Source organism: Heterodontus francisci, chromosome 11 (assembly GCF_036365525.1).
Source record: "Heterodontus francisci isolate sHetFra1 chromosome 11, sHetFra1.hap1, whole genome shotgun sequence".
Classification (NCBI taxonomy): Eukaryota; Metazoa; Chordata; class Chondrichthyes; order Heterodontiformes; family Heterodontidae; genus Heterodontus; species Heterodontus francisci.
The window spans coordinates 93,103,563-93,123,670 of record NC_090381.1 but is presented as its reverse complement, the minus strand read 5'-3'; the positions used below and the strand labels follow the sequence as shown (position 1 = coordinate 93,123,670).

At 41.9% G+C, this 20,108-nt stretch overlaps 1 protein-coding gene across 10 annotated transcripts in view; it reads right to left on the bottom strand.

Moving 5' to 3' along the window:
* agfg1a (ArfGAP with FG repeats 1a) overlaps positions 1-20,108 on the bottom strand; it is a 100,577-nt gene that overhangs the window by 7,896 nt on the left and 72,573 nt on the right. For 3 of the 10 annotated variants that reach the window (XM_068042519.1, XM_068042512.1, XM_068042517.1), the window contains 5 exons: positions 17,486-17,680; positions 16,452-16,614; positions 3,165-3,241; positions 2,927-2,972; positions 72-91 (listed from right to left, as the gene is read on the bottom strand). In XM_068042519.1, coding sequence (XP_067898620.1) covers positions 72-91; positions 2,927-2,972; positions 3,165-3,241; positions 16,452-16,614; positions 17,486-17,680 — 501 coding nt within the window. The remainder of the gene's footprint in view (positions 1-71; positions 92-2,926; positions 2,973-3,164; positions 3,242-16,451; positions 16,615-17,485; positions 17,681-20,108) is intronic. The other 7 variants (XM_068042520.1, XM_068042521.1, XM_068042515.1 and 4 more) reach the window with 5 other exon arrangements.

Genomic DNA, 20,108 nt, shown 5'->3' with positions numbered 1-20,108 from the left:
CCTGTGAATTAGCAGACAAAATCCAAATAAGTGCACTTCCATTTTAGTGACCACAGTAAAATCATGCTTACCTTCAACAGTTGGGTGTAATCTGCTAAAAATCCATGATGTCCATCAACAGGTCTACAATTTTCTCACAAACACAATCATTTTGAATAGATTCAATAACTAAATGTTATATATGTCATTTCTCATCAATTAAGATTCACATTTTGGCCATGATATGTTGTACCTATATTTGGATTACGTGATGAATTTAGGGGCAGTGCACAAGTTTACAACTAAATGGAATGACTCCTCCCCATGCTTTCTGCAGGTTCTAAATAATTCGCTATAATTCTCAGATATATGTTGCTGTCTATTCCATTCATCTGTCTTGACTCTCTCATTCTCTCTAGTGTTGGCAGCTCTGTTGACTCCCACTGCCCCTCCACCATTCTCTCAACATTTGACAATGCCCTTGTCTGTCTGTCTCCCCTACATTTTGTGGAGTTGATAAAGGTTTTCACTCTGGCACTACCAATTCTTCAGGTGAAGTATGTTGTTGTCCCAAGCTTGCATAAGCAGTCAGCCTCTCCTTGTGACACCCTGTCCGTTCTGGCTGGTTACGAAATAAAAAAACTTTAAAAATGTATAAATCTTCCCATTGATACTTGTGCAATTAATTATATTTTGAAATACAGATTTTCTCTCCTTACTCTTCTCTTTCAAAGGGGATGATAAAATGAAACTATGTTTCCATTACATATTTGTGGCTGGATAATAAACGTCAGCAAGTTTACCCTTCCCTAAGCCCGTTATTCTAAGACAACGGAAGATTGGTCAATTTACCACAACCCAGGGATTGAATCTTGGCTGGACTGAACCATGGACTTTTATGTTTCTATGACTCAATAATACACCACACAGTGCATTTATCTACTGAATCAGAGGCTACATGTTTTGCTATTGTAGCACACATTAAGCTTTACTCTACTCTCCCTATTAACTAGTTTGCTTACCATATAATATTTCTATATTATGGCTTGAATATAACAAACACACAAACTAGGTTGGGTTGGAATCTAAGAAAGCTACACTTACACACTGATTTTCTTCTTACTACAGAAGTATCTCTCAGTTGGTGAAAGATTAGAACCAAATTTTCACTATCTAAAGTTCAAGTTTAAAAAGTGAACATAAACCCAAGAAGACCTGTTATTTTGGGTTAGTTCTCAAACTTGGGCATGCCATAAATGCAAAGGCTAGGTACACTCCACACAGCAAAGGGAGAGAAAAAGTTAAGCCAACTCCAAGCCATTCTGAAAGCTGACAGATAAAGTTCTGCATTGGCAAAGGTCAGGAAGCAGGTTGCCTGCTTACTCGCAACCAACAGTTGGTACATGCTATGGGCAGAATAAAACTCTATGTTTGTCACCTGAGTTTCTTGACTGGATTAAAGAGAAAAAAAATTGTATTTATATAGTGCCTTTCACATCCTCAGGACATCCCAAAGTTTTTCAAGCTACTGAAGTACTTTTGAAGTGTAGTCATTGTTGTAACATAAGCAAATGTGGCAGCCAATTTGCCCACAGCAAGGTTCCACAAATGAGATAATTGAGCAGATAATCTGTTTTACGCAGCCACAGTCATGAGGCATTGGGAGAAATCCTCTGCTATTCTTTCAACAGCAACTTAGAATCTTTTATATCCACCTAAAAGGGCAGACTTAGTTTAATGTCTTGTATCAAAGATGGTACTTTCAACAGTGCAGCTCTCCCTTACTACTGCACTTAAGCACCAGCCTAGATTATGTGGTCAAGTTTCGGAGTAAGGCTTGGACTCCCAACCTTCTGACTTAGATTAACATGCTATAATTCGTTGTCAGTCATCAGTATTCATTAAGTATTTAGGAGTGGGTGCCATCATTTTTGTCATTCAGAAAATATTTACCCATCTATTAAGACATGCATGTTCATTTCAGAGAATTATAGAATGGTTACAGCACAATTACTGCAGCCCATTCAGCCCATCAAGCCTATGCCATCTCTGTGCAAGAGCAATTTCCCTGTAGCTCTGCAATTTTTCCCCCTTCAGGTGCTTATCCAATTTCCTTTTGAAAGCCACGATTTCATCTGCTCCCATCACACATTCAGGCAGTGCATTCCTGATCCCAACCACTCACTTCCACATGTTGCCTTTGATTCTTTTGTCATTTACTTTAAATCTCTGTCTTCTAGTTCTCAACCCTTCCGTCAATGGGAACAGCTTCTCTTTGTCTGCTCCGTCTAGACCCCTCATGATTTTGAGCAGCTCTATCAAATCTCCTCTCAACCTTCTCTGCTCTAAAGGGAACAACCCCAGCTTTTCTAATCTATCCACGTAATTGAAGTCCCTCATCCATGGAACCATTCTCGTAAATCTTTCCTGTACCCTCTCTAAAGCCTTCACATCCTTCCTACAGTGCGATTCCAAGAACTGGGCACAATATTCCAGTTGAGGCTAAACCAAAGTTTTATAACTCAAACAAATTTTTACTAATGGAGAGTCATTTTTGCCAGTTCAAAGTGCAAACATATGTTTTATTTTTCAATTTTATACATATATTTAAACTTAGGTAATGGAAGACTGGTTGCAAACATTGACAGACTGAGAGTTTTGCTATTGTGGTCAGGAGAAAGTCAATGCACTAAGACAGTATCTTAGATGTCAACATTCCCAATTCATGTTGCGTGTTATATTCAAGCCATAACATATCAAAAAAATCCATTGTACAGAAAGTAAAGGTGGTAATGGAGAGAGCACAGTAAAACAATGTGCTGTAAGGTGCCCTTTGAGGTTATTTTTAATTTGGTATAATTTGCAGTATAAAACCACTTTATTATCACTAAGAGTTATGACAAGGAGACAGTGAAAGGGGTGAATGACTGAGGGGCAAAACACATACACTGACTTGTTTTCTCTCTTCTGGACTGGGTTCCCTTCAATGGTTCCTGGATATCAAGAATTCATCATATAGGAACAAATGAGAACAAACTTCCATTCTGTTGCTCAGTGACACAACTTGTCACCACATATTTTCATTTCTCAAATCCAAAATTTGGAAAGGTCTAGTGTTTAATGCAAAAGAAAACTTTTAATGTTTACCAAAAAATAAATTTGTCCCAGCAAAATAGGTGGTTTACCTCCAAATGCCACAGGTGTAGTGCTGACCCCAGGGTGAGTCTGTGCTGTTGCAGCACTTTGTACTGTCCCAAACACACTGCAGGAGAAAACGGTCTTTATAATAGTCTCCATACATAATACAGAAGAGTAAGGCTAGAACCAACAGTTCTCAAATTCCACCAAAACCGCCGCCTTCCACAAAGTGGTTTGCTATTTTCTTTCAACCATGCGACTAGGACTAACAGTATCCGGAGTTGAATTTACTTGACAGAGTGTTTGGGGCAGCAGGGCAACACAAAAACAATTTACATGCAATGTCATGGCTGGACATTAGTAGCTGATCAAGTGGTAGCACTTTATCACCATAAGAGATTGTAATCAACCTCCATTTTGAAGATGGATGTCACCTTTAGGTGTTAACCATTCTTTGAAAGAAGTTTAGACTCCATATACCATAGGTGAGGTGAGATACGTAACTGGGTAAAATCAGATATACCTGTTCCTTTAAGAGGTTTCAGGTCAGATCTGTGTGATCTTCACTTACTGTGTCTATAAAGACTGCCCCCTTGCTGTGTCATCTCCAGTTCTTTGCGACCAGAGGCGGTATATTCGTTTTTGTGAAGAGCTGTGAAGACTCATTCCCTTATGATCTTTAGGAAGGGGAGAAAACCCCTGCCTGTAATACTGGAATAGATAGAACTATTAAACATGTAATATTTTAGTGTGCTCAATAGACAGTAAAAGGATATGGTTTAAACAACTAAAAATGTAAACACTTCAGAGCACACACAAGTTCTGTTTATACAGATCAGTGCCCTTGAAAACTAGGGATCCATATAAAAACACAAGAAAATTATAGGCCATTAGGAAAACCTCCAAAATTAGCCCAAATAAGAGGATCTGGCAAATATGTAAAACCTAACCTTCACTTAAATAACATCCAAGGGTGAGCAAAGCATTCTTAGTCATTTGCCAACAGGATTAGATGAAGAGGGGTGGGAGGAGGCATAGGCCAGTTGGGCCAAATGGCCTGTTTCTGTGCTGTAAATTCTGTGCCATTTAGTTATACTTCACATTGCCCCAAAAGAGACATCTCAAGACCTATCTGTTCTTCGGACTGACAGATCATGTTAGCCATAGCTCTCCCAGACTGCATGAGTTTCCTGGCAGTTGAGACTAGTGTTGAGATAGTGGAGATGCCTATAAGCAGACCTTAATTTGATCTCAATGTATCTACAATTAACAGGTTGCTGAATAATTTTTAAAACAGAAAATTAACTTGGCTTACATATATCTGATCCTAATGGAGCAGATGTTACTAACTATCTTAACTTTGGAAATTGTTTAATTCTTAATTAATTATTGCTATCCTTCACTGTGGCTAATTTTTGAATGATCCACGGGAGGTCATTTCCAGTACGGCAAAATGCTGCTATAGGCCAAAAAGCACATCTGGAAATCAATTATAATCAGCTCATATTTACTGAACAGGGCTTCTGGGCGGCTTTAATGCGTAGAGAGTGAGGAATGACTCACTAAAAATAATTAGAATTCTGCCCTTTTTCTTGGTGTGAAAACAAAAATACTCAAAGATTACATGTCCATATCCAGGGCAGGCTGTCAATGATATTTGGCAGGGTAACCAACACATACACTTTAGATTTTAAGGATTTACTTAAGTAACAAATGCCCACTTGGGGCTGATCCCAAGGTCACAAAAGTTGAGAATAAATGTAACTCATCTCTTGGTCATATGGCACTTCCTAAATAACCTAAGAAAGCACTAATCTTGTCACCTTTATTCCTCTCTCTTTCAATAAGGACATAAGAAATAGGGGCAGGAGTAGACCATATGGCCCCTCGAGTTTGCTCTGCCATTCAATATGATCTTGGTCGATCTTCTGCCTCAACTCCAATTTTCCACTCGCTCTCCAAATCCCTTGCTTCCCTGAGACACCAAAAATCTGTCTATTTCAGCCTTAAATATATTCAATGATGGAGCATCCACAACCATCTGGAATAGACAATTCCAAGCATTCAAAATTCTGAGTAAAAAAGTTTCTCCTCATCTTATCTAAATGATAGACCCCTTATCCTTAGACTGTGCCCCCATGTTCTAGATTGCCCAATCAGGGGAAACAACCTCTCAGTGTCTACCTTGTTAAGCCCCTACAGAATTTTCTATATTTCAATGAGATCACCTCTCATTCTTCTAAACTCCAGAGTATTGGCCCAATTTACTCAGCCTATGGGGAGTCGGTGGCATAGTGGTAATGTCACTGAACTAGTAATCAAGAGGCCCAGGTTAATGTTTTGGGGACATGGGTTCAAATCCCACCATACCAGCTGGTGGAGCTTAAATTCAATTAATTAATAAATTTAATTCATAAAAATCGGGAATTAAAAGCTAGTTTCAGTAATGATGCTATGAAAATTATCGATTGTTGTGAAATCCCATCTGGTTCACTAATGTCCTTTAGGGAAGGAAATCTGCCATCCTTACCTGGTCTGGCCTACATGTGAATTCAGACCCACAGCAATATGGTTGACTCTTAAATGGCCTCTGAAATGTCCTAGCAAGCCACTCAGTTGTTAAGGGAAATTAGCGATGGGCAACAAATGCTGACCTTGCTAGCGATGCCCACGTCCCATGGAAGAATAAAAAAAAAAGCCTCTCATGATAGGACCCTCTTATCCCAGGAACCAATCCAGTGAATGTTTGTTGTACCTTAAATATTTTCCTTAAATATGGAGACCAAAACTGCGCACATTACTCCATGTATGGGTTCACCAAAGCCCTATGTATTGTTGCAAAATTTTCTTATTCATGTACTCCAATCCCCTTCCAATAAAGGCCAACATGTCATTTGCCTTCCTAATTGCTTGCAGTTCCTGCATGCTAAACTTTGTGTTCCTTGTACGAGTACATCCAACTCTCTCTGAATATCAATATTTAGAAGTTTCTTGCCTTTTAAGAAATATTCTGCTTTTCTATTCTTACTACCAAAGTGAGTAACCTCACACTTCCCCACATTATACTCCATCTGCCTCCTTGTTGCCCACTCACATTACCTGTCTATATCTCTCTACAGCCTCTTTGTGTTCTCCTCACAGCATACATTACCACCTAGCTTTCCTACAGCCCAACCAACTTCTAATCCATGTCCAAGGTTCCCTCCAATTCTGTGCGCTTTCATTTTTGCCAATAATGTCTTCATTCAGCAACACATTCCCTTATAGGAAAGACAAAGACCTTGGGGGGAATTTTATGCAGTCCTCCACGGCGGATTTGGTGGCATGTGGGGTGATATAATTAGGCAGGAGATGTTTTTCGGATTCCCGATGGCTGGATATTTTAGAGGAATTAAGTCAGCGGAGGGTTTGCGGCGTTCCAGGGTTCCCCCAGTGCGGTGGCAGATTGCAGCACTGCATTCTTTTAAATAACATGAATACTCATTACCCAACGCATAGTTACAATTTAGTCCTTCCTTCCAGATTAAGTGAACGGTGAGTGATATTCCCATGCCACCCGGTTCACGAATGTTTCAACATGGCGTGCATCAGTTGGATTTGTGCAGTTGAGTCTCAGGACTGTGCTCTTCTCTTTTTAACTCAGCCGCTAAACTAACACCAGCATTGGAATGGACGTTTGCCTCCAGGCTCGGCATCAACAAGGATGAATCATCTCAGGGAATGGTGGCGATGGCATGGGCGGGGGCTACACAGAGGAGTAGGGGAGGATACTCAGGGAGGGAAGGGTGGGGTTGATCGGGAGCATGGACGAACAGGGCAGGGTAGTCGGGGAGGGAAGGGTGGGGTTGATCAGGTGCATCAAGGAATAGGGCAGGGTGGAGTGGAGCGTCCAGTTTGTTGAATGGTTGATGTTGATGGTTAAGATGCAATTTGTTGGCTGTGGGGATGGTGGGTGGATTAGATCAGTACTGTGTGAAGATATTTGGCAAGGGCTTAAAAGGAGGAATGAGTGCTGTCAACATTGGGGAGATGTGGGGAAAATTGACAGTACTGGCTAGCAGAGGAAACAATCACAGTCAATGGGGACAAATGGATTCTGTAGGTGGGAAGGTCAAGACTAATGGGTGGGTATTCGACAGCTTCAAATGGAGGGGAACAGGTCTTGGCAACAATGGTCAGTTCAATGTGAGGAGGTTCAAGGATAAGAGTCAGCATGTCAATAGTAACGGGAGTAGGAACAGGGGAGAGGGATGTCATGAATACAATGATGATTACACTGTGCAAGGTAATGGGGGTGGGGGGGAGGCTCAACGGTAAAGGAGGGAAGGTTAACAGTAACATTGGGTGGTTCGAGGGTGATGGGTTCAAGCTGGAGGGTTGCAGCAGGAGGTTGGAAGGTGGAGAGACTTAACCTGAATTCCACGTGCACCATCTTCTCCAACAACAGTGAGCATGTCTTCTATATGGCTGCAATTTGAAGGTAGGTATAATGGAGCTATTCATTGCCTCAATGTTTCAGCTCACTAGCAACAGAGGGCTCAATCACCACGCTCTGCTTATTTATTGTTCAGAAAGGCCACAGCGACATGGGTCTCATACACCCAATTTGTCTAGTACCCCAGGAAGAAGAATAAAAAGAAACTAAGGAGGGCTCTTTTCCCTCAACTCATGATCCCTGAGCACCAGCAACAGGCAGAACAGGAAGGTGAGGATGCTCTGAATGATAACATCCAGGAACGGCCTTATCGAAGACGGGCACTGGCACATCATCGCATCCTCAGGACAAGGACAAATTACCTTCAAGTGTCTGGCAATGCCAGAGACACCTTAAGGATGTCACGTGAAATGGTCACAGAAATTTGTAGGATCCTGCAGCCGCTTGGCTTGAGTGGGAATCCAATGCCAGTTGCCCTCAAGGTGACTGCTGCACTCAATTTTTTTTTCAGCAGCTCCTTCCAGGTATCCACTGGCGACATATGTGACATCTCACAGTCTGTGACTCACAGATGCATCAAAGAGGTGACCAATGCCCTTTATCAACATGCCATTTTTTCATCTACTTACCTATAGACGAGGACAGCCAGACAGCAAGGTCTGTGGCCTTTGGTGCTATCGCTGGCTTCCTAGAGTGCAATGGGTGATCAACTGTACTCAAGCAGCTCCCTGGCACCAGCCTGCTGTCTTTGTTAATCACAAAAGGCTTCCACTCTTTAAACATACAACAGATTTGCAAACACAATGCAAGAATTCTGCAATATTGCGCACCTTTCCTGACTCTTACATTTTGAGGAACTCCCAGCTGCCAGCAGTTTTCGAGGAACCAGCTGAAGTGGACGGATGGATCCTGGGTGATAAGGGTTACCCCCTTGGTACAAGATTGATGATACCAGCGCATCATCCCCAAAGCACTGCTGAAGAGAGGTACAATGTCGCTCATGCATCCACCAGAGCCATCACTGAACACACCATTGGCATGCTGAAAATGTGCTTCTGCTGCCTTGACCGGTCTGGAGGGGCTCTTCAGTACGCGCCACAGAGGGTGTCACGAATAACTGTTGTCTGCTGTGCCTTGCACAACCTTGCAATTCCATGTGGCCACATTCTGCAGGCAGAGGAACAGGAGGAACACCAGTCCTTCTCAGATGAGGATGACTATGAAGAGGGTGAGGAGGACGACAACAATGCAATGCTTCCATCATCGATATGAGGGCCATGGAGAGACATGCAGAGTGAAGGTTCAAATTCCAAAGAAATATGGGCACTGGACATTTCCTGAAATGCTTTGCAAGCATCATTGCGTTTCTGCCATAGGCCTCCAAAAAACTTCTTTGTATCCATCTGTTACCGCGAGTGGCCAAAATTTTGCATGAAATAAAAATGTTTTTATACATCTTTGCAATTTTAATAATTTGTACATCACCCATGTCACCTTCGTGCTCAAAACTGTTTCAATTTTCTTTTTCTTCCACTATGTCTAGGTGGTATACCGACTTTGCAGCTGAGGTGGAGGCAGTCTGCTCAGTGCAGTGCCAAGTTGCTGTGGATGACCGTGGCGGGCGTCCTCTGGAGGAACGGGGCCTGGATGGCTCAATCCTACTGGGTGTCTGCAGCCATGGTGCTTGAGTATCCCCCGTGTGCTCATCTGCTGGAGGTAAGGGGGTCAATGTCGGTGGGGAGGACGAGACACTGCTTTCTCTGGGGGCGGCCTGACAGGAGGGCCTTGGGGCAGCTGCCACACACTCCTCCTCCATCTGTTTGCATGATGGCACGTGTCTGTCTCCCTGAGGGGAAGGAGCACCAGGAGGGACTTCCAATTTCCTCCTCCCCTCTTGCTTAGACTCTGCTGCAATGGAGCCACAGCAACGGCAGGTCAGATCGCATATGGCTGGAGTGCTCAACCAAACTCGCCACAGAGCTCGCCAGACTCTCCACTGAGGTAGCCATATGCTCAAATGCCTGGGACATGGCTGACGTCATGACTTGCATGGACTCCTCCATGGCACGTGCAAAGCCACGCATGACCGACATATTTTCCACATGGCTTTGCTGCACATCCAGCAAACTTCTCATAGCAACAAACAGAGGATCATCATGAGCGTGGGGCTGAGTAGGGGCCTGGTCCCCAGCTGCCCTCTGATTGTCAGGGGGCTGACACATACTCCCTCAGCTGCTGGGACGTGTCTGTGTCGTGCACACTCGCTTGTGACCCAGATTCTAATCTTAAACCCTCCTGCGGACTGCGTGGATGTATCTGCACTGCTGGAGGTGGAATAAGAGGCAGGTGACAGTGCACCCTCTGGGGCATTGGCTTCTTCTTCCTCCCCAGAGGAGGATTCTTGGGCTAGGTGACGTTCTGCGGCGGGCACCTGCAGTGGAGACACAAACAGGGGCACTTTAAGCAGGTGCTTCACATGGTTTCACGCAAGTTCCTTCAGCTTCCACATAAGGCTGCAAGAGCAGAGATGACACTTCATCCTTTCGCCTTGTAGCTCCTGCCTTGCCATCTCCAGTCACCCTGCCTCCCTCCTCTCTCACGATCTCTGAAGCCTCCTCCTCAGCCGTGGTCAGCAGCCTGATGTCAGGAATCCCTCCTCCCATCTTGGCATGCTCACGCTGGTTGTGGCTTCATTTATCCTGCAACAGACAGTGCAGATTAAAGACATGGAAAATGATTCAGCACAACCATTGCATACATGCATCAATATCATTCATTCTGCATTGGCTTTCGCATGACACATCCAATCACATAAACAATGCCAATCTTCATCATTTAGGAAATGGCACCTAAGCTGCTCACACATTCCCTGCATACTCTCTGCCTTAATGACACAGAGCCATGGAAAAAATCATTGGAGCAGCCTCGCCAGGACCACTTACCCTCGCTGATCTGAGCAAGTCATTGATTTGCTTGCAGCACTGCACCCATGCTCTAAGAGCTATCCCAAGGTTCAAGACTTCCCCCGCTACCTTCATCCAGGCTGCCTTGGTAAGGCGGGAAGGTCTTCAGACTCCATCTGCAGGGAAGAGGACCTCCCACCTTTTCCCAATGGCCTGAGGAGAACCTGCAGGGAGGCATCACTGAACTGTGGTGCGGGATGCTGCCTGCTGGCTGCCATGTCATTCGCTTTGGTTGTAGGGAAAATAAATGATATGAAGTTGGTGGTGACTTTCATAAAATAAGGGAGGCAAAAACATTTTGATTTAAGTAAAAGATTCAATTTAAGTTAGTCTGAGGATACTTACATGAAAGGAAGGCTGCTACTCCTTGAAGCTGCAAACACAGAATGTTTTATATCTGTGGCGATTATGGTGCTTGGGGCAGTGACGACGGGTTCCACTAATGAAAGGCCGCCCCCGCTGCATGATCCCGCTTGTTCCCCGTGCCTGTTGCCGCGTGGCTAATACAAAATCGCTTGGGAAACGGGATTTGTGGCAGGAGCGGAAGTTACGACAACTTCTGGTCCCACCACAGCACTCAGAAGATTCCACCCCTTAAGTTTTGGGGTAGTCTTTAGAAATGGCTTCCCTGACTCAGGAGTCAATGAATTCCTCAGACTGGTGAACCCGGCTGTGCTTTCTCTATTGGAAGTACTCTCAGTGCTAAATTTCTTATCAATTCACTGGCTTGATTGGATGATCGTGTCATCGAGGCTACATTCATAGTGCACAGCGACTGAAATTCTGACATGGTAGTGCAGAACTCTGATAACTGTAGCCCCAGCATTCAGACAACAGGTTCAGCACCAATGTGACTACAGCTTCCTAGCAGAGCATAGTTATCAGAAGATCATGCAGAGAGTTGCACTCCTGGCTAGCCCCAGTTTAACATCAAAAAACAGGTAGGAATGGCATGCTTAAATTGATGAGGTTTAGAATGCCATTTCCTAAAGTAGTAGTTTTAATTAGCCTCTCTGCAGATTTCTCAACAGTCTTGTCTTATAATGTAAGTGTCTTTGAAATGCAGGTATTCAACGGTCTGTCTTGTTATTTGTCCACTTTTCTTGTGGCTACAAAGACCTTCCATTTTAAATTAATTATGTTTTGAATCTTTGAAGATCGCAATTGCAAATCTGCCACTGGAATGACTTCCTGAATTCACTGCAGAATTTTAACACAGTAAACACTATACAACTGTGGGAACACATGCAGAACCATGCAAACAAACCAGTGAGAAGGATTTTCGCCTTAAGATATGACCAGATAGGCTCTGTGTGCTGCATACTTCATTCACAAAGAGAAGTCCACCCCATAACATAACTGATACCAACAGTGGGAGACGGCGCAGCAAAGGGGAGAGAGGTTGAGGTTTTGCTGATGCAGTAAGTGAAGATCATGTAGTTCTGGACTGAATGCTCTGGAAGGGGCAGGCAGTTATCAGATAATTTTTTGGTTGCATTTCTTTCCTTACCTGAATGATGTGTGGAGTCATACCAAATGGAAACAAAACAATTTTTCATTCCAAGTAAATCTATCATTACACATAGCACAACAAAATTACTGTCTGTGGAAAAAGAAGTTACCTATGTGATTTAGTGTTCTATAAACATTAGCCCAATGAAGTGACATTCTGTACTCTCTCGAGTCTGTGACAGCATTGAACATAGTTCGGTCTGCACACCAGAATGTCATTAACTTCAAAACAGAAACAGCACTAACCCAGTTTTTGTCTATTCTTAACATTTTTTGATTGTAATGGTTTCCAAGGGCAAGTGGCTGAGGAACACAAAGATAGAAAGGTTTCATAGAAACATTTTAAGATTTTCATGAATGAAATACCAATTTGGGAGTTATGAGGAAATTCTGAAAACAAATTTGCTCTGGTAAATGAAAGGTCTGCTTTGGTTATGTTGCTTCATCAACCATTTAAAATACCCTCAAATAGCCTTTACTGGGACTTTAAGCAGTTTTTTTATTAACTGATGCAACAAAAAATGAGAGTTTATTACACGTACATACCCACGATGGGAGCTTATATGAGGGAAAAGGATAACAGATAGGTCATGAGGTCAGAAGGGCAGTTGTAATGGATAAAAACCAAAGAAAACTGCAACAGGATGAGCTTGCAATTTAAAACATTACATCATAGCATTTGCATTTTCCTGATGTTCCAGTATGTGTCCTACCAGTTTCTCAGCTAAGAAACTGTATGCGACTTGAGGGATAAAACTAAATTTGGGACAAATTAATAGTCACATGTACAAATACAGGTTAATCAGGGAAAGCCAGCACGGATTTGTGAAGGGCAAATTGTGTTCAACTAACTTGGAGTATTTTGATGAGGTAACAGAGAAGTCTAATCAGGGCAATGCTGTTGATGTGGTGCACATGGACTTCCAAAAAGCATTTGATCCAGTGCCACTCAACAGACCAGTGAGCAAAATTATAGCTCATGGAATAAAAGGGACAGTAGCAACATGGATACAAAATTGACTGAATGACTGGAAAGAACGTAGCGGTTAATGGATGTTTTTCGGACAGGAGAAAGGTTTGCAGTGGAGTTCTCCAAGGGTCAGTGTTAGGATTCTTGCTGTTCCTGATATATATTAATGACCTAGACCTTGATGGACAGGACACAATTTCAAAATCTGCGAATGATACAAAACTTGGAAATACTATGAAGAGGATAGTGTAGAACTTCAAAAGGACATACACAGGTTGGTGGAATGGGCAGACAAGTGGCAGATGCAATGTGTGAAGTGATTCATTTTGGTAGGAAGAACGCGGAGAGATAATATAAAATAAAGGGTGCAATTCTAAAGGGGGTGCAGGAGCACAGGCACCTGGGTGTACATGTGCATACATTATTGAAGGTGGCAGGACAGGTTGAGAGAGCGCTGAAGAGAGCGTACAGCATCCTAGGCTTCATTCATAGGGGCACAGAGTACAAAAGCAAGGAAGTTATGTTAAACTTGTATAAAACACTCATTCGGTCTCAAATGCAGTAGTGTTCAGTTATGGGCACCACACTTCAGGAAAGATGTGAAGGCATTGGAGAGAGTGCAGAAAAGATTCACAAGAATGGTTCCAGGGATGTGGAACTTCAGTTACGTGGATAGATTGGAGAAGTTGGGTCTGTTTTCCTTGGAGAAGTGAAGGTTGAGAGAAGATCTGATAGAGGTATTCAAAATCCTGAAGGGTCTGGACAGGGTAGATAGAGAAAAACTGTTGCCATTGGCAGAGGGATCGAGAACAAGAGGGCACAGATTTAAGGTAACTGGCAAAAGAAGCAATAGCGATATGAGGAAAAAGATTTTCACGCAGCGAGTGATTAGGATCTGGAATGGACTGCCTGAGAGTGTGGTGGAGTCAGGCTTAATTGAAGCATTCAAAAGGGAATTGGATTGTTATCTAAAAAGGAAGAATGTGCAGGGCTACTGGGAGAAGGCCGGGAAGTGGCACTAGGTAAACTGCTCTTTCGGACAGCCCGTGCAGACATGGTGGGCTGAATGGCCTCCTTCTGTGCTTTAACAATTCTGTAAAAGTGGAAGGGGTATGTATATAAGGAGCAGTAATGTTGATTTCTTCCTCGTTTGTTCGACCTCCTGTGAATGGGGAGGGAAGAAATCACCTAGCCACAATGTCCCTTGAAGTCCCCACTCTCTTATCAGCCATTTCACTACTGTAAATTTTGTACTTTGTAGTTATAGAACTAATCCTATAATAGATTATTTGATTTTTTTTACTTTTTAGAATGTTTCAGGAAGTTTTTCTTCATTTAGTTATCAATACTGTTACGAAAGTGCTTCCATTCTTTTAAATTTTTTGAGGACTTGTGTTAAAACTGAAAAGATTCCATGGATGTGTTTTTTTAACCAAGTTCACTGAAAGGACATTTGCAATGTTCTTTGAAAACAACCTGTGCTGGAAATCATGTGCTTTAAGCTCAATAAACAACAGAAATCTTGGCAACCCGGTGAAGATGTTTCCAGAGAAGCCACTTGTTAAGGTTTATGGAAGTCAGGAGGTTGACTTTCTGTTTGGGGTTTGGATATTGGGGTGTGAACTGTTTTGAAGACAGTTGGTGTTTTGCCTGCCAAGGAAAAGGAAACCACCCAGCTCACCTCTTTCTCCACCTCTGTGAAGAAGCCCTGCAAAGATCCAGCATGGGAGAGCTAAAATCGCTGGTGCTGCATCTTTCCTGAGAAGCTGGAAAAACCTGTCAGATTAATTCTCAATGCTGCCTGAAAAGATCCCAGTAACCCGTCTCTGTATACCCGGACATCAGACCAAAAGGGACAACTGACTTCCTTCCAAATCTCCTCTTTTTTTCTTCAAGAATTAGCAAGTATTTGGCCAAAGTATTCTTTTTTCTGTCTCTTTTTTTGTATCAGACCTCTGCAGAGAGAACTCCTGTTTTTTTTGCAGTGTGTGAGTGGGAAACTTAAAAAGGGAACTTTCATATTTTAATCTGTGTGTTAATGCTTTACTTTATTACTGGATAAGTCTTGTTTGATAATAAACTGATAATTTTGTTGTTTATTAAAGAAACCTGGTTGGTGTATTTTAATCTGGGATAAAGAGCAGAATAAATGATTGACTGCACTAGTAACTGGGTAAACATTTAAATATATGTTGTGACCTGTGGAGAAGTGGAACTAGAAAAGACAGTGCACTCCTCCCACCTCAGTCATAACAGTACCATTTTTCTCTCGGGGATACCTTGTATTTCAATATCAGCCCACTGAGGACTACTTCACTTGGTCTAGTTCTGCTCGCCTTATCTTGGCCTCTGGTTACGCTGCTTCCTGGTTTTAAAACTGATGTTAAATATCATGGCCGATACCTAGAACACTCTGTCTTTTCTGAAGCTGCACAATGTCCAGATTACAGAATGTTCTGCAGACTCTGAGGTCTGGCTGAAAAAATATTTTCTTAATTCCATATTGAGTAAAACCTAACTTTTGGACTTCCCATTGCTTGGCATTGTTCAACCTTTCGGATTCACAGACAGTCAAGACAGCTAACTCAGTTGGAGGACAAGGTGCAGCACAGCCACTTGAAGAATATCCAGTTAAGTGCACACCTATTTGGATGTGAGAGAGTTGGGAGATAAACAGAGCATAGTTTCCAGTAATAAGCAGTGTCATCTCTCCTTACATCCAGGGAAGCTGCAACATTTAATATTGATAATGCCAAATGCAAGATATTTATCCACTGATGTCAAGGACAATACTGCCTCATATGGTCAAAGAACCAAGGTCATGGCCCAGAATGAAACCTTATATAGGCAAGAGTAGGAACAAGATTTTTCTCATCAAGATGAGTGCAGCTGGAATAAAGTCCTGAAAGGACAGCCCTTGGCAACCTGACCTACTTCTGCTCCCTCCCCCATTCGGTTGATAGCAATAGCCTATTTTTATGCAGAGGTGGAACTTCTTTCAAAGAACGAGAAGGACCCTACCCACATGTATGCACTATAACTTTTTTAAATAAAGAGACAACATATCGCAAGCTTTTGTATAGCTATAAGAAATTCTATAATTCAACAGTTTAGGCTCTTCTGATAAATATTTCTAATTATCGTATATCTATAAATTTACCAGATATTGAAATATCCTTTAAAGAAATCCCCAAACCCACAGCTCAAGCACTAAAATACAGCCGTACAATACTGGAGTGAGAAGAAGCAAAATCTTATCCAGTGAATCTTTGCTGAATTTGCACTTAAATCTGACAGTGCTGTCTCTGGATGATGATTCACTGGGTAAGGATTTCATTGTGGAATAGCTGCCTTTAGTCACATCTCCAAGACTGTAATGTTGCTGCATGTAGCATTTCTGTTTTGAGTTTAGAAAGTCTATGCTCTAAAGTGCCAGGCAGGCAGTGCACTTTACCTGCTTGTACTAGATACATTACTAGTGGCTGTCGGAGAGTTAAAGACATTATGTAATTCTGCTAGTGCTGCATACTTGTTTGCTGAGGAGCTTGACTGATTGGCAGTCATCACAGAAGATCCAACAGACGTTGAGCTGAAATTAGTCAGTTGACTACTTGCGCCTATCGGAGAAAAAAAATTAAAGAATTCAAAATGATTATAGAGCCTGTGAAAGTATTTTTGAAGTTCAAAATAATGTATCAAATATTAGCTTTTGTGAAAATACTGTTATTAAAATAATTAAGGTTTATTTTGTTTAAGAAAGTGACAAATAGTTGGAAGATTTTTTATTTAACCAAATCATTGGGCCTGATCACTTAACAGCTAGAATGAGCTAAAACAGGTCAGTCAGCAGCCTCCACAGCATCCCACAATACAATTTCACTCATGACAGCAGAAATTCATTAGTCAATATTTCCTCTTTAATCATAGACTCCTCACCTTCAACATAGTTCCTTTCTAATATTTTTCAGGTTCAATTAGAGGTAATTGATCTCAGTAAGAGCTGTTGCTGAAACTCATCAAAACTGAAGGAACTACATTTGAATTGAAAAAAAAAATTCTGTGATGGGCTGAAAAGAAAAAGACTCAGTGAGTATATGCACTGGTGGTGTATTACTGAGTTATCCACATCAGGAAGTGCCCAGGTATTTTTGCTGATATCAGTTGGGCTGGACTGGGGATATAAGAGACAATGCGTCAGACAGGTATTCCTACTCTTGCTGCTGGAAAGTGCATATGTGTAAGTATTAGTAAAATTGTGAGGCTCACGTAGACTGCCTCCTGATCTTTCCCAAAACAGTTCAATGCTACTACAATGCTCATCACCCAAGCTCACATATGTCAAAATGCCACTTGGGGTAGGTATGAAGACCTGATGACAGTCAACTACCTATTTCATCTAGTTGAGTATCAACAGACCTTCGTTACGTACCCATACCGCAGCATAATTCACTGTCCCACTGTGGCTGAGTAATGTAAGGGTGATTTTACCTTGTGTAGATGTACTGCAGCTGAAAACATTATCCAAGTCAGCAAGTGCTGCATATTTGTCCTGAGTAACAGCATGCGCTTTGATTATTGTTGTGTCATTCCCAGAGGAACAGAAAGCTCCAAAATCAGCACTAGAAGATTTTGGGAAGTTATCAAAATTTGCAAAGTTAGCATTAGTTGACGCAGAGGATCCACCTGTTAAGGAAAAAACAGGAGTCGGAGAAAAGTTGGCCATCAGCACTTCAGAAACCATAGCAGCATCAAGCAGCAGATACAGAAAACAAAAACCTGATCATTTGCTACAAAATACATTTACAATTGAAAGGATTGCAATCTAAAAATATTACTTAACATGAACTCATAAAGCACAGATCCATAGTGAAAATGCCCTTTAAATTGCCTCATCTGTTTTCAAACTGGATAAAAAAATTTAAACGGGCTGCTCATTTAAAGGAATTGTCCAGGCAGTCCAAACAAAAAGAGTGTAAATTGTAGTAGGTGCATGTGACTCACTGCCTGAAAGGGTGGTAGAGGCAGAAACTGTCATTGCATTTTTATATGCATTTTAACTGGTGTAACCTACACAGCTACAGACCAAAAGCTGGAAATTAGAATTAGGCTGGATAGTTCTTCTCCGACCAGCACAAACACAATGGGACAAATGGCCTCCTTCTGTGCAGTAAATTTATATGATTCTATGAATTTGAGATATACAGGGGATAGTTTGGCACAACTCTCAGCAGATTCTCTTAGACTTTTCGGAAAGCATATGGAATCTTGGGCATCATATATAGAGGTATTGAGTACAAAAGCAGAGGGGTTATGCTGAACCTTATAAAAACACCTAGAGTATTATGTCCAGTTCTGGTCACATTTTAGGAAGGTGTGAGAGTCCTCGACAGTATGCAGAGGAGATTTACTATAATGGTTCTAGAGATGAAGGATTTTAGCTACACCTTTAGGTTGGAGAAGCTGGGATAGTTCTCCTTGGAGCAAAGGAGATTGAGGGGAGATTTGATAGAGATGTACAAGATTATGATAGGTTTAGGTAAAGTAGACAAAGAGAAACTGTTCCCATTAGCTGATGGTACAAGGACTAGGGCACCCAGATTTAAGGTTTTGGGCAAGAGATGCAAGGGTAATGTGAGGAAGAACATTTTTACTCGGCGAGTGGTAATGACCTGGAACTCGCTGCCTGCAAGGGTGGTGGAAGTGAAGACAATGAATGATTTCAAAAGGAAATTGGTTGGGTACTTGCGGGAAATAAACTTGCAGGGATAGAGCAGGGGAATAGGACTGATTGATCTGCTCTACAGAGAGATGGGCCGAATGGCCTCCTTCTGTGCCACAATGACTCTTCTTCTGTCCTTTTAGATGTAGGATCTTGTTAGTTAGAAGATTCTACCTGCCATCTCTAGTTTTCTTCTGTAGTACCCTTTAGCTAGCAGATGCAGAAAGGTACCTTCACACATACAAAGTATTTCCAGGACAGACAGTAAGAGGTATACAAATCAAATTGTAAGGCTATACCAGCCAGAAACAGGCAGAAATAAGTATGTCACTTAACTGTAAAAGTATCGGAGATCAAAAAAGGCAAGAGTTAGGTCAGATATTATCACTCATACATAAGGCAGGTTCAGATTACTTTGCGACCACTTACAGCTCGACGTTGCAGAAGCTAATGCCTGCATCCCAGGAAAGGAGGACGGAATCAGCCATGCTGCTCACACAGACAAGGTCATATAAACTCTGGAAACATTGCTAGTCACCTGCATATAGAACTTTTTTCAATCCAATAAACTGGCATTATAACATTGTTAACTTGTTAGCTATCTAACAAATTAATCATAATTTAAATTTACCACTTTGTAGTAGTCTCAGAAAGTGAACTCAACTATAATTTAACAGTTTGCAATTTTATTAGTGTTGAATTATGAGGACACTAATGAATTTCCTTTAGAACCTTGGCTATTCATTTTGTTAAGCATTAATTTTTTATTAAAATGATAGGACAGTGACCATAATTCCATAAGTTTTAAGGTACTTGTGGATAAGGATAAGAGTAGTCCTCGGGTGAAGGTGCTAAATTGGGGGAAGGTTAATTATAACAATATTTGGCAGGAACTGAAGAATTTAGATTGGGGGCGGCTGTTTGAGGGTAAATCAACATCTGACATGTGGGAGTCTTTCAAACGTCAGTTGATTAGAATCCAGGACCGGCACGTTCCTGTGAGGAAGAAGGATAAGTTTGGCAAGTTTCGGGAACCTTGGATAACGCGGGATATTGTGAGCCGAGTCAAAAAGAAAAAGGAAGCATTCGTAAGGGCTGGAAGGCTAGGAACAGACGAATCCCTTGAGGAATATAAAGACAGTAGGAAGGAACTTAAGCAAGGAGTCAGGAGGGCTAAAAGGGGTCATGAAAAGTCATTGGCAAACAGGATTAAGGAAAATCCCAAGGCTTTTTATACGTATATAAAGAGCAAGAGGGTAACTAGGGAAAGGGTTGGCCCACTCAAGGACAGAGAAGGGAATCTATGTGTGGAGCCAGAGGAAATGGGCGAGGTACTAAATGAGTACTTTGCATCAGTATTCACCAAGGAGAAGGACTTGGTGGATGATGAGC